Source organism: Carcharhinus amblyrhynchos, chromosome 3, assembly GCF_965287045.1.
Source record: "Carcharhinus amblyrhynchos chromosome 3, sCarAmb.v2.hapA, whole genome shotgun sequence".
Lineage (NCBI taxonomy): Eukaryota > Metazoa > Chordata > Chondrichthyes > Carcharhiniformes > Carcharhinidae > Carcharhinus > Carcharhinus amblyrhynchos.
The window spans coordinates 122,975,931-122,988,933 of NC_137326.1; the positions used below are offsets into that span (position 1 = coordinate 122,975,931).

The 13,003-nt window shown below is 41.4% G+C and overlaps 1 protein-coding gene across 3 annotated transcripts in view; it reads right to left on the bottom strand.

The window, feature by feature from the left end:
• gk5 (glycerol kinase 5) overlaps positions 1–13,003 on the bottom strand; it is a 64,955-nt gene that overhangs the window by 20,724 nt on the left and 31,228 nt on the right. For all 3 annotated transcript variants that reach the window (XM_080185941.1, XM_080185940.1, XM_080185942.1), the window contains 4 exons: positions 12,092–12,223; positions 6,186–6,261; positions 3,485–3,546; positions 3,241–3,314 (listed from right to left, as the gene is read on the bottom strand). In XM_080185941.1, the coding sequence (XP_080042067.1) occupies positions 3,241–3,314; positions 3,485–3,546; positions 6,186–6,261; positions 12,092–12,223 (344 nt within the window). The remainder of the gene's footprint in view (positions 1–3,240; positions 3,315–3,484; positions 3,547–6,185; positions 6,262–12,091; positions 12,224–13,003) is intronic.

Sequence of the window (13,003 nt, forward strand, 5' to 3'; positions counted from 1 at the left end):
CAAATTAACAGAACAACTCAACAAACAAGATGATCGCTTTGCAATCTAAGTCTTTCAAATATGAGACAAGTGCTCTGCCTGAAGGCAAGTCCTTGGCTCAGTGTCTGCTGGTGCTTCATCCTCAGCTATTTTCTTGGCAGTTTTATTTTGTCAGTGGTGGTTTACCCCCACCCTCCACTCTCAGCAGCAGGGTGAGGGGACCAGGACAGGAATTGAACCTGTACATGTTGACGTTACTCTGAGCCATGCACTAGCCATCTTAGCCAACTGAGCTACCTGACCACCTCGTTTCATTGATGGATGAGACTAAAACTAAACTGAACTGAACTGAAATGAGGCATGATAACAACATAAGTGTTAACTATAAAATGTCAAATGGCGGTTAGCCAACTCCAGTACCATTATTGAAAAACATTGAGAGCCTTTGCCCAATAACTCTTGCATTGCAGAAGCCAAATGCCATCAGCATGCGGTGGCCTATCCACCTTCAGTTCCGCCATGCTTTTCAGAGCCAATTAATTTTTTACTTGAACAATAATAATTTCATAAAAACATAAGAAATGACACAGTCAGAAAAGATAATTAAGGTAAAAGGCAAAGCTTGGTCAAAGAGAAGAGTGTCTTAACAGGAGAGAGAGGCAGAGAGATAGTGGTGTTAAGAGGGAATTCCACAGCTTAGCGCAAGACAACTAAAACCAATGATGGGGCAAATGGAACGGGGGTACACAAAGCCAGAGTTGGGAAGAAAACAGTTCTTGGAGAGTCATCATGTTGGAAGAGCGGTGAGGACAGAGCAATTTGGAGCACTGGGAGAGACATATTAGAATTGAGATGCTAGTGGACTTAAGTTTATTTATTAGTGTCACAAGTAGGCTTACATTAACACTGCAATGAAGTTACTATGAAAATCCCTTAATCGCCACATGTCGGCACCTGTTCGGGTACACTGTGGGAGAATTCAGCATGGCCAATGCAGCTAACCAGCACGTTTTGGACTGTGGGAGGAAACCGGAGCACCTGGAGGAAACCCACGCAGACTCAGGGAGAATGTGCAAACTCCACATAGACAGTGACCCAAGCCAGGAATCAAACCCAGGTTTTGATTAAATTGATTGACAGAGTCATGTGCTTAAGGTGAGGAGCTAAGTATACAGCAAAAAGCAGGCAATTACTGCTGGGTTCTAAAGAAGCAAGAGGTGTGTCTCTCTCTCTCTCTCTGGTGGCTACACTTTGGGACCTGCTAGGAGAAATAGATTTCTCTCTCCAGAGGTATTCTGGAAACTTGAGGACCGGTAGCCCAAGTACAAGCATGTAATCCTGTGTGTCACTAACTGATTTTGAGGTGGAGCTTATAGAGCAATATGGCTTAAATTGGAGTACAGATAGGTTAGCAGTTAAGAATTGTATTTTGATTGGTAAAAGTTAAGCTAATTCATTCATTATAGTTAAACTGTCTTGTTAAATAAAGCGTGTTTTGTCAAAAAAAAAAAGCTTTGATAAGTGTGTCAATAGAAATCTCAAGCGGAGTAAAACACCTTATCCTCACACAAATGGCAATACAGAAAAATCATTGGGATCTAGTCAGGCTGCATAACATATTTTGGGTTTTCTAATCCACACTTAACACCCCTTGTAGTCCGAGTCAAACAGTTTGCTCACATTCCCGTTATTTATTCCTTTTGACCATTTTAAATACTTGAATCAAGTCTTAGAACATAAGAACATAAGAAATAGGAGCAGGAGTAGGCCATCCAGCCCTTCGAGCCTGCCCCGCCATTCAATAAGATCATGGCTGATCTGTTGTAGCTCAGTTCCACTTTCCCGCCCTCTCCCCATAACCCTTAATCCCCTCTCTTATCAAGAACCCATCAACCCGCTTCTTAAAAATATTTAGCGAGGCAGCCTCCACCACTTCAACGGGCAGAGAATTCCAGAGATTCACCACCCTTTGAGTGAAGAAGTTCCTCCTCAACTCCGTTCTAAACCGCCTCCCCTTTATCTTGAGGCTGTGCCCCCTAGTCCTACTGTCTTTTTTGAGCGGGAAGAGTCTCTCCACCTCTATCCTATCCATCCCATTCATCATCTTATACGTCTCAATGAGATCTCCCCTCATTCTTCTAAACTCTAACGAGTACAAGCCTAGTTTATTCAGCCTCTCCTCATAGCTCAATCCCCTCAACTCCGGTATCAGCCTAGTAAACCTCCTCTGCACTCCCTCCAGGGCCAAAATATCCTTGCGCAGGTGCGGCGCCCAAAACTGCACACAGTACTCCAGCTGCGGCCTCACCAATGCCCTATACAGCTGCAGCAAGACCTCCCTACTTTTATATTCAATCCCCCTCGCTATGAAGGCCAGCATCCCATTTGCCTTCCTGACCACCTGCTGCACCTGCAAGCTGGGTTTTTGCGACTCATGCACAAGGACCCCGAGGTCCCTCTGCACCGTCGCCTGCTGCAGTTTTTCGCCACGTAAGTCTTAAAATTCTTTCCAGTGAAAGGGCTCAATTTCATTATCAGCCGCTCATAAATTATTTCTGGGTTCTTTACAAAGACGACACTGGTAACAAGATGTGTATTTTTAAACATAGCCTTAATCATAAACAGTCAAAATGATCAAATTCCTGTTTTCATAAAAAAGGGAGTGTAAACAAACCACTACAATCATCAAGAGTGAGGCCAGCTAATATAACACATTGAACTGCTCAGAAATAAGTACCTTATATTTGATTATTCAGCTTGTGTTCCATGGTATACAGCCAGATGCTTTCTATTGCTTGATCCATTTCATTAACAATGACATCAGATTAGTTCAAATACCCAATGGTCAATAATCAGATCTAGGTTTCCTTGTTTGGTTGCTTTTGATAAGTGTTAAGCTTGCAGAACTTGCTGGTGTTTATTTGCAAAACCCACCCTACTATGGTTTCTTTAAACTAGTCAATTTTAACTCTTCTAACTCTATTATGTTCTACTTATCAAATCCTCATTAGAATAATTCAATACAAACTTCTCATCATACCAGGCACGCTTTGATACCAATATCTCCACAATTAGAATAACCACCATTCCCTACATTCCTTTAGGTACTGAATTTTGCAGTTGAAAACATCTTAACATCACTTCAGCCACGTTTCAGTTAGACTTGCACCAGCCATTCCACATCAAGCCATTGATTTGCCCAGACTGCTTGATATTAGCAGTGCAATGTTGCCTTGTCATTTAGAAACTCAAGATTCTTACCTGGTATCCTTTACTGGAGGCAGGATAGACACAGGCACTGAGAGGAGGTTTGCGAGGAATGTACTCCAACACATCTAAAAATGACAAAAGTAACCACTGTAAATTTTGCATGTTGCCTTAAACTAGACTTTGCTTGTTCAGAAGTTCAATGCAAATATGCTTTTAAATAACATATAACTGAAAGCCTGAATTATGTTCAGAATGAAAATGAACTTTCTGCAGAATTACAGAATAATCCAAATACCTGATAAGGGTCAAACATGGCTGTAGTACTCGCATTTGAGTAATCAGTGGCGAAAACAGCACCTACATTTAAAGAAACAAAAGTAATCAACAGATAGTTGAAAAGTTGTTGGCACATATTAAATAATTATTGATGGTAATTTTCCCATCTTAAACCATCCAGAAAGATGGTACATTCACGCATTGAATTGCTTCTTTAATTCTGTGATTTTCACTTCAATTACTTTTCTGGCATTCTATTCCCAAGTAGGAATCATTCTTTAAACAAGAAATTCCTGATGTTAGTTCTAAATTTGTGTTTTAATAGTTTAAACAAGTGTCCTGTCTTACTTTGAGATAGTATTCTAGATTAAACTCCTCTGTTCCCTTACGTTTCTTATATTCCTTGATGAGGTTATCTCTCAGACCTCTCCATCCCAAGAAGGAAGTCTTTATCATCATTGTTTACGCTCTCCTGAGATGTGGTGATTAGGGAACTACGGATTAGCTCAGTTGGCTCGACGGCTGGTTATTATCCAGAGCGATGCCAACAGCAAGGGTTCAATTTCCGTACCGGCTGAGGTTACTCGTGAATGTCCACCTTCTCAACCTTGACCCTCGCCTGAGGTGTGGTGATCCTCAGGTTAAAATCACCATCAGTCAGCTCTCCCCCTTGAAAGGGAGACCAGCGTATGGTCTTCTGGGACTGCGGCGACTTTACATTACCTTTAATTGTGGAACAATTTCTTCTGGCTTGTATTGTTTTCGTTAGGTCGCTCAACATTTTCAGTTGGCAGATTGTAGTGCAGAATTATGCCAATAGCACAGGTTCAACCCTCACTCCGGCTGAGGGAGATCTTGGGTCGACCTTCTTGAACAGTTGTGATATTTTGACAATAGCCAGGGTTAACACCCACTCCTCAGACAATGAGAATGTTACACGAAGAACAATGTTCTATTTGCTTTGTTGGTTGCCGACCAGCATTAGTTGAACATCTGGTCTACAAAAACTCCCACGTCTGTCTTGAACTTATCAGCATTGCTACATTCACTAATGACAAACTAAAGGAACTGAAAAAAAATCCTATTCATACTGTTTAATAATAGCTAAAGTTTGTACAGTAAGAAGGGGGAAAAGAGAGAGAGAGTGTGAGACAGTGACAGAAGGGAAACTGAAAAATAAATCAAAAAATAAGGGGATTTTATAGTGGATTTGATACAAGTTAAAAAACAGAGAAAAATAAAGAGGATTAGGAAAGATAAATCTGGAGGACCTGACAGGTTTCCAACCCAGGCTACCACTAACAGCTGGTGAACAAATTGAGGAAGCCTTGTCCATAGTGGTGCAATCTTGATTTGAGAATTGCACATTAGAATAGAAATATGGTAATGTCATTCCATTAATAAAGGAGGGTGGGAGAGATACATCCGGTAGCTGCAGATTGTCACTTGCGGAGAAGATGCTGCGATAGTGGAGTTGGACAGTTTAGGAACTTTCAAGCGGTTATTGGATAGGCACATGGAGCACTCCAGAATTATAGGGAGGGGATAGCTTGATCTTGGGATTGGACATAGCTCGGCACAACATTGGAGGGCCAAAAGGCCTGCACTGTGCTGTAATGTTCTATACTAGAATCTATTACTGGAGATGACTCAACACTTGAACAAATGAGATGAATCAGAGAATGCCAACATGTCTCAATAATCTGACTTTTTTTTTTGAGGAAGTCACTAATTAGATAGATATGGATGTGTCTGTAGATGTTTTCAGCATGGACACTAGAAGGCAGAGGGCAGGGTAAAGGTTACATACTGTAATTACTGGAATGTGACATGTGGTGTTTCTTAGTAATCTACTCCGAGGCTTCATTATATTTTTTTAAAACTCTGAACTCTAAGAAAAAAAGTTGCATATCCAAGTTTGCAGAGAGTGTTCAGATGGACAGTAAGTATGGAGCAGGAATTTGAAAAGGACAGAAACAAATTAATGAGTAAAAAAGATTTTAGCAAGCGGAATTCATTGTTTGGTTTTTATTTATTTAATGGGACGTGGGTACCGCTGGCTGGGCCCAGCATTTATTGCCCATCCCTAACTGCCATCCATTTCAGAGGGCATTTGAGAGTCAACCATGTTGCTGTGGCTCCAGAGTCACATGTAGGCCAGACCAGGTAAGGAAGGCAGATTTCCTTCCCTGAAGGACATTAGTGAACGAGATGGGTTTTTCCAACAATGGTTTCATGGTCATCATAAAACTTGCAACTCCAGATTTGCATAGAATTTAAATTTCACCATCTGCAATGTAGGATTCCAATGTGGGTTCCCAGGGCATTATGGATTCTAGTCTAGTGACAATGCCATTACGACACTGACCTCAGGTATGAGTTAACCCACATAAAATCAGAGTATTTTTGAAGTGGTAAGAAACTAACAACTGCAGAGGAAGAGGAGTCACAAATCATTAAAAGTTAACAGATACTTATCCAAAAAGGGGAACGTTCATCATTATATCAAGGTAGAATAGAACATGATGGAAATTATGTTTTAGTTTTACTGCCTTGGTCAATTCCCATCCTGAGTACTGTGAAGGTTTTGGGCACTGGCTGTCGCAAAGATCTATTCTGGCCTCTCCATAGTTTTAAGTCAGATCGTGATGTTGAATTTGCTGCTTCACTGTCCTTTAAATCAAGTTATTTAACATGTTGCTTCCAACAGCCAACCTTACCTTTTGTCAGTTTGTATAAGAGCCATGTATCGATAGTCCCAAAGCAACAGTTTTCTTCAGCAACAGCCTCTTGAACCTATAAGGAGATGCCGACAGTAAAATATATAGCAATATCACAGCTTCAAAATACAAAATTCAATTGCAATATTGGCCCTTCTGTCTTTCTTTTCTGGACTAGGTAAGCACAAGTGGACGTTTATAACATTAAGTTATGTAGCTCCCGTCTTCAGAAGCTATATAAAAGCCGGCCAAAGCTGTACACAGTATTTCAGGTGGGGTCTCACCAATGCCTTGTATAGTTGCAGCAACACTTCCTTACTTTTATCCTCTATTCCTTTAGCTATAAGTGCCAAAATTTCATTTGCTTTCCTTATTACTTGCTGTACCCAAATACCAGTTTTCTGTGACTCATGCACAAGGACACCCAGATCCCTCTGCACAAAAGCACCCAAAGTCTTTCTCGATTTAGAAAATAAGTTGCTTGTCCAACCAAAATGAATAACCTCACAACTACCCACATTAAAAACTTCTTGGCCCATTCACCCAATCTATTTACATCCAATTATAAATTTCTTATTTCCTCATTGCAACTTACTATCCCATCTATTTTAGTATCATCTGCAAATTTAGCCACAGCACCTTCTATCCCTGTATCCAAGTCATTATTGTAAATAGTTGGGGCCCCAAGGACCGAGCCCTACCGTGGGTGGCACGGTAGCACAGCGGTTAGCACTGCTGCTTCACGGCTCCAGGGACTTGGGTTTGATTCCTGGCTCGGGTCACTGTCTGTGTGGAGTTTGCACATTCTCCTCATTTCTGCCCGAGTTTCTTCCGGTGCTCCAGTTTTCTCCCACAGTCCAAAGATGTGTGGGTTAGGTTGATTGGCCATGTTAAAATTACCCCTTAGTGCCCTAGGATGTGTAGGTTAGAGGGATTAGCGGGTAAATGTACAGGGATATGGGGATAGGGCCCAGGTGGGATTGTGGTCGGTGCAGACTCGATGGGCCGAAGGGCCTGTTTCTGCACTATAGGGTTCTATGTTCTATGACACTCTCTAGTTACATCTCGCCAATCAGAAAAAGACCCATTTATCCCAACTCTCTTTGCTGTATCCAAGCTAATAAATTACTCCCAACCCCATGTGATCTTAGCTTGTGTATTACCCTTCTGTGCGGCATCTTATCAAATGCCTTTGTGAAGTAAGGATACAGCACATTCGCAGAGTTCTCATTATTCACTTTGCTTGTTACATCTTCGAAGAACTCTAGCAATTAGTCAAACACGATTTACCCTTCATAAAACCATGCTGACTGATGGATTCCATTTTGACTTTCCAAACATCCTGTTATTACTTCCTTAATAATGGATTCTAACAATTCCCCAACAACAGATGTTAAACTAACTGGTCTATAGTTTCCTACTTTCGGCCTCACTCCCTTTTTGAATAAGGGTGTTACATTAGCACTTTTCCAATTCACTGAATCTTTTCCCATATCTGGGGAATTCTGGAAAATTATAACTAATGGATCCACTATCTCTGCTGTCATTTCCTTTAATACCTTTAGGATGTAGGCCATAACGTCCTGGAGACTTGTCGGCCTTCAATCCCAATAATTTATCAATTTCTATCTCCCTATTGATGATGATTGTTCCAGGTTCCTCCCTTTCTATTTCCTCTGCATTACCTGTTACTATTGGGATGGTTCCAGTGTCCTCCAACATGAAAACAGAGGCAAAATATTGATTTAGCGTCTCCCACTATTAACTCCCTGGTCTCATCCTGCAAGGGATCAACGTTCATTTTAGCTATTCTCTTCCCTTTTATGTATTTATGGAAGCTTTTGCTATTCATTTTTTAAAAATTTTATGCTAGTTTTTTTTCATTATTCACCTCTGCTGTTTTTATTACATTTTTAGTAACCCTTTGTTGACCTTTAAAAGTTTCCCAATCTTCCAGCCTGTCACTGGCCTTTGCAATATGGTTATGCCTTAGTTTTTGTCTTTAACTTCTTTGCTTAGCCATGGATGTTCCCCCCACCATCCTCTTCGACCCTTGCAATATTTCTTCTTCTCTGGTAGATGTTTTAGCTGGGAGGAGTTTCACCATTGGTAACTGAGCTGAAATGGATGATGATAGTTCCATTTTCAGGTCAGCAGCAGATGTTTGTTTACCGCCTGTCCGATATTATCCAGCACATGACCAATGTTATTTTGGCAAATCTATGGCCCTTGGACGTACAGCAGTCAACCCCAGGGCAGCATGCAGCTATCTGCCCTCCCCTTTTGGAGGAAGTCCTCCTCCCCCACAATGAAATACTGAAGCATCGTTAAAATGATCTCCTCACAGACAATGCAGTTCATTGATTGAAGAGAAACAGACACACCCTTCCCTTTGTTTCACAATTACACTGAAGCCTGAAGTCAAGTTAGGCAAGTGGTGCAATCTCAAGAAAAAATGGTTTAACATCTGCAACAGGGATTGAAGTTTAGGTAGAATTTCAATAGGAGAGAGAAAAATAAGATTACATTGGATATACGGCAGAGAATCAAGCCATTCTGCCCACCCATCCACATTGGCATTTAGGCTCTATTCAAACCTCTTACCAACTTCCCTGATCTAAATCTACCATTGCAATCCCCTTCTCCCTTGTAGACTTGTCTAGCTTCCCCTTCAATGCATCCATGGTATTCACTTCAACCACTCCACTATGTACAGAGTTGAACATTACTTGGGTGGCACAGTGGTTAGTACTACTGCCTCACAGCACCAAGGTTCCAGGTTCAATTTCGACTTTGTGTGACCGTCTGAGTGGACTTTGCATGTTCCTGCCGTGTCTGCGTGAGTTTGTTCTGGTTTCCTCCCACTGTCCAAAAGGTGTGCAGGTTCAGTGGACTGGCCATGTTAAATTGCCCTTTAGTGCCAGGGGGATTAGCTAGGGTAAATGCTTGGAGTTAATGGGATAGGGCATGGATGGGATTGTGGTCAGTGCAGACTCAGTGGGCCAAGTGGCCTCCTTCTGCTCTGTAGAATTCTATGATTGATAAGTTAAGGGGTTCTTAATTGTGATTTGTTTCATTAATTCAGGGCTTTCACCATCTTGGTGGCTTTGGCGTTGATCGGTTGCACCATCAATAAATTGCTCACAGGAAACCACAGGTCATCAACAAATCTGATGTGCTGAATTTCTTGTTCCATTCTGAGAAGTTGTGCATGTCACCAGACACAGTTTGCCAAATACAGAACACAAACTGGTGAGGTGCAGTACCTGTTTCTGCCACCAGAGAGCTGCATATTCATTCCTAAAAACTCACTAGGAACACGCAAGCTTCATCTTAAAAAATTGCTCAAGCTATCATTGATATCGTTTTGGTAAAGTTTTGGCAGCAAATGCTGCAATGAAACAGACCCAAGCAATTTAACTGAAATCGATCTAGTCCAGAAGACAGGATTATGTCTAAGGGCTGAATGGCCTCCTCCTGCTACTATTGTCTATGTCATCATAACACAAGGAAGAGACAGCCACATTGTTCATTGTGCTGGTCAGGCTACACTTTGAGGACAATGGCCACTTGCAGCTACCAAGGACACAAGGAGGGTTTCCTCCCACAGTCCAAAGACGAGCAGGATTAGGTTGATCGGCCATGCTAAATTGACCCTTAGTGTCAGGGGGATTAGCAGGGTAAATATGTGGGTTATGGGAATAGGACCTAGGTGGGATTGTAGTCGGTGCAGACTCGATGGGCCGAATAGCCACCTTCTTCATTGTATGAAGGGAGATACTCAACTCTTCATGGAATTCAGAAATGCTACAATATTAATCCTTAGAATCAAAAGTTAATGAGGAAAGGCTACAGCAACTGGATGCTTTCAGCCTTGCAAAAAAAAAGATAGCCAAGAGAAATATTATTATCTAGATTAGATGATAGCGCACACCACAGAAAGACAGCTGATTCAGAGCACCAACTTTACACTGTAATATCGTGACAGGTCAAAGGGACACAGGTTCAATAGCAAAAGCTGAACTCTGGACTGATAGTATGAGGTTCTTACTTATCGAAAACAAATCAACACGTGGAGTGGACTTTGTGCTTTAATCGTTTACGAAACAGTGAATGCTGTGGAGGTTGGTGGGCAAGGAAGGTACAGATAGCAATATAGCCATGGATATAGGCCATTTAACCATCGCCGCCACCACCACCACCACCCTGAGCCTGTTCTGTTTGATCTGCAAATCTATTTCTAATACGTTGGGGTTACAGGGATAGGGCTTGGGTGGGATGCTCTTTTTTAAGAGTGGATGTAGACTCGATGGGCCAAATGACCTGCTTCTGCATTGTAGGGATTCTATTCATACCCACCTATGCCCATATCCTGTAATACATTTGGTTAGCCATACCTCATTGAAAATTAACAATTGACCCAGCATTAATTGCAGAAGACAGTTCCAAACTTCTATCGCCCAAAGCGTTTCCTCATTTCACTGGTTCTAAATTTTTTTTACACTATGCCCCAGATAAGAGAGAGAGAGCGCAAGACAGACAGAGACAGAGACTGGAGACTCTCGAGATGATTCATTCAAGATGAGACTAATCATACTTCATCCTGACATCATCTGAAAGACTGCCAGCATATTCTAACTTTTCACCTAACAAATACAAGACATCCTCATTGGGAGTAGGATTTGTTTGTCTCCACATTTTAAATGAAAAATAAAAACAATAAATTGCCGAACATGAAGCAATTACCTTACTAACGGGTAAAGAAGTTTTTTTTTGGGCAATTGTTCTGTTCATCTTCCACTCAGTGTTTAGCTCTCACTGATTTGTAGCCAACTCTTTCTGTACGTCTCTACTTCCCCTCTCCCTTCTTTCTTCTCATCTTAGCTAAGATAGCAAAGCTTCAAGTTTTGGGAGGAGCAGCAGATGCAGAGACTTGTTAGAGAAGCTAACCATTAAACAGAAATCAGCCTCGAGGAGTGTTTTTAAAAAGGCCAAAAATGTAGTAAGCAGGGGGCTGACCACGAAAAAGAATTCCAAAAAGAGATGGGGCACAACAGCCACCAACAGTGGAGCAGAAAGTGGCAGCTACCCACAACAGGCCAGTGTAGAATGAGCAGAGGATGGTGGCCAGAGTATGGGGCTGGTGGACAGTTCCAGAGCTAGGTGTTGGGATAGCACGCGAGTGGACTGCCAAAGCAGTTAAGGCTACACCATTCTCCCAACTATGCTATCAATTCTACTGGCGAACTCCATAGGGAAGTAAACTATTCTTCCATGTGCCAAATACAAGCAAGAAAATAACATCATAGGACTGAAAAGGTACACTACTTCACCAAATCCCAAGGAGGATTATGTTGGAGTAACAAAGAGGTTAAAAGACTACACACAGATTAAAGAACAACTAAATAACCTGGGACTTTAATCATATCGATCGTAAACTGATGCCAAATCGAAGGGAGGAAGTAACAAAGATGTGCCAAGGCTTATCTCTGTCTGCAAACGGTTAAAGTTATAAACTACTAAAAATTAATGCTTGAATGTACATTTGGATACGAGCGCAGTTTTCAGGCATAAACGATAGGTTAACTAATATGGAAATCGACAATTACATTTGTGTCATTTCCAATATTAGCGAAAGGTGATCACACTTCATTGCCTGGAAGATACACTAGGGTATCCTGAGGTTATGAAAAGTGGCAGATAAATGAAAGTTTGTTCTCTTACTACCTGATCAGGAGGATTGCTTTTTGCCCTACAAGCTTTGGTTCTGGTTTCCACGTTTTTCTTTTAAAAAAAAAAGATGCTCACAAAGAAAAATATTTCCCATGAAAGTGTTACAGACACAAGTGAAGTAGCTGTAAGGGAGCCCCTCTCTCAACACTCATCCAAGCTGTAGGCTCTCTTACCTGTTTTATGTTTTGGAGAACCCAGGCTAAACGAATGGACACGTGCTGTGTGGAGAAATGGATCACACTTGCAGCTAAGAAGCGTTTCCTCCTGGTCAGAAAATGGAGCAGTCCACTGGATTTATGAACCACCTACAATTATATATTAAAAAAAAAGAACAACAGTAAATCATTCTGCAAAAATAAAATGCATTTCGTAGACTCATGGTCAGACATCTCAATGAATTTTAAACAACTCCAGCCAGAGCTATAGTAAGTCTTTGGGTCAGATCAAAACACTTTTGCTAAAGAATTGTCAAAATTCACTAATATCCTTTAGGGAAGGAAATCTGCCATCCTTATCCGGTCTGGCCTACATGTGACTCCAGAGCCACAGTAACGTGTTTGACTTTCAACTGCCTTTGGGCAACTAGGAATGGACAATAAATGCTGTAAAAAGTCTGACAACACCAGGTTTTAGTCCAACCTATTTATTTGATAATATACTCACTAGCTTTCGGGGTTACCCCCTTCGTCAGGTGAATGGAGAGTTCTGGCCTCAGACAGAGCATATAAAGCACCGACAGTTTAGAGATTACTGATTAAAATGCAAATCCTTACACCTAACCTGCTGTTCAAGACCTGAAGTGGCTGATAATGTGAGTGGAAGGAGCACTGATCACAGTTTAAAGAGTTTAACCTCACTTACTGTACTGTCTGGAGACAATACACATCTCTTTAAACTGTGATCAGTGCTCCTTCCACTCACATTATCAGCCACTTCAGGTCTTGAACAGCAGGTTAGGTGCAAGGATTTGCATTTTAATCAGTAATCTCTAAACTGTCTGTGCTTTATATGCTCTGTCTGAGGCCAGAACTCTCCATTCACCTGACGAAGGGGGTAACCCCGAAAGCTAGTGAGTATATTATCAA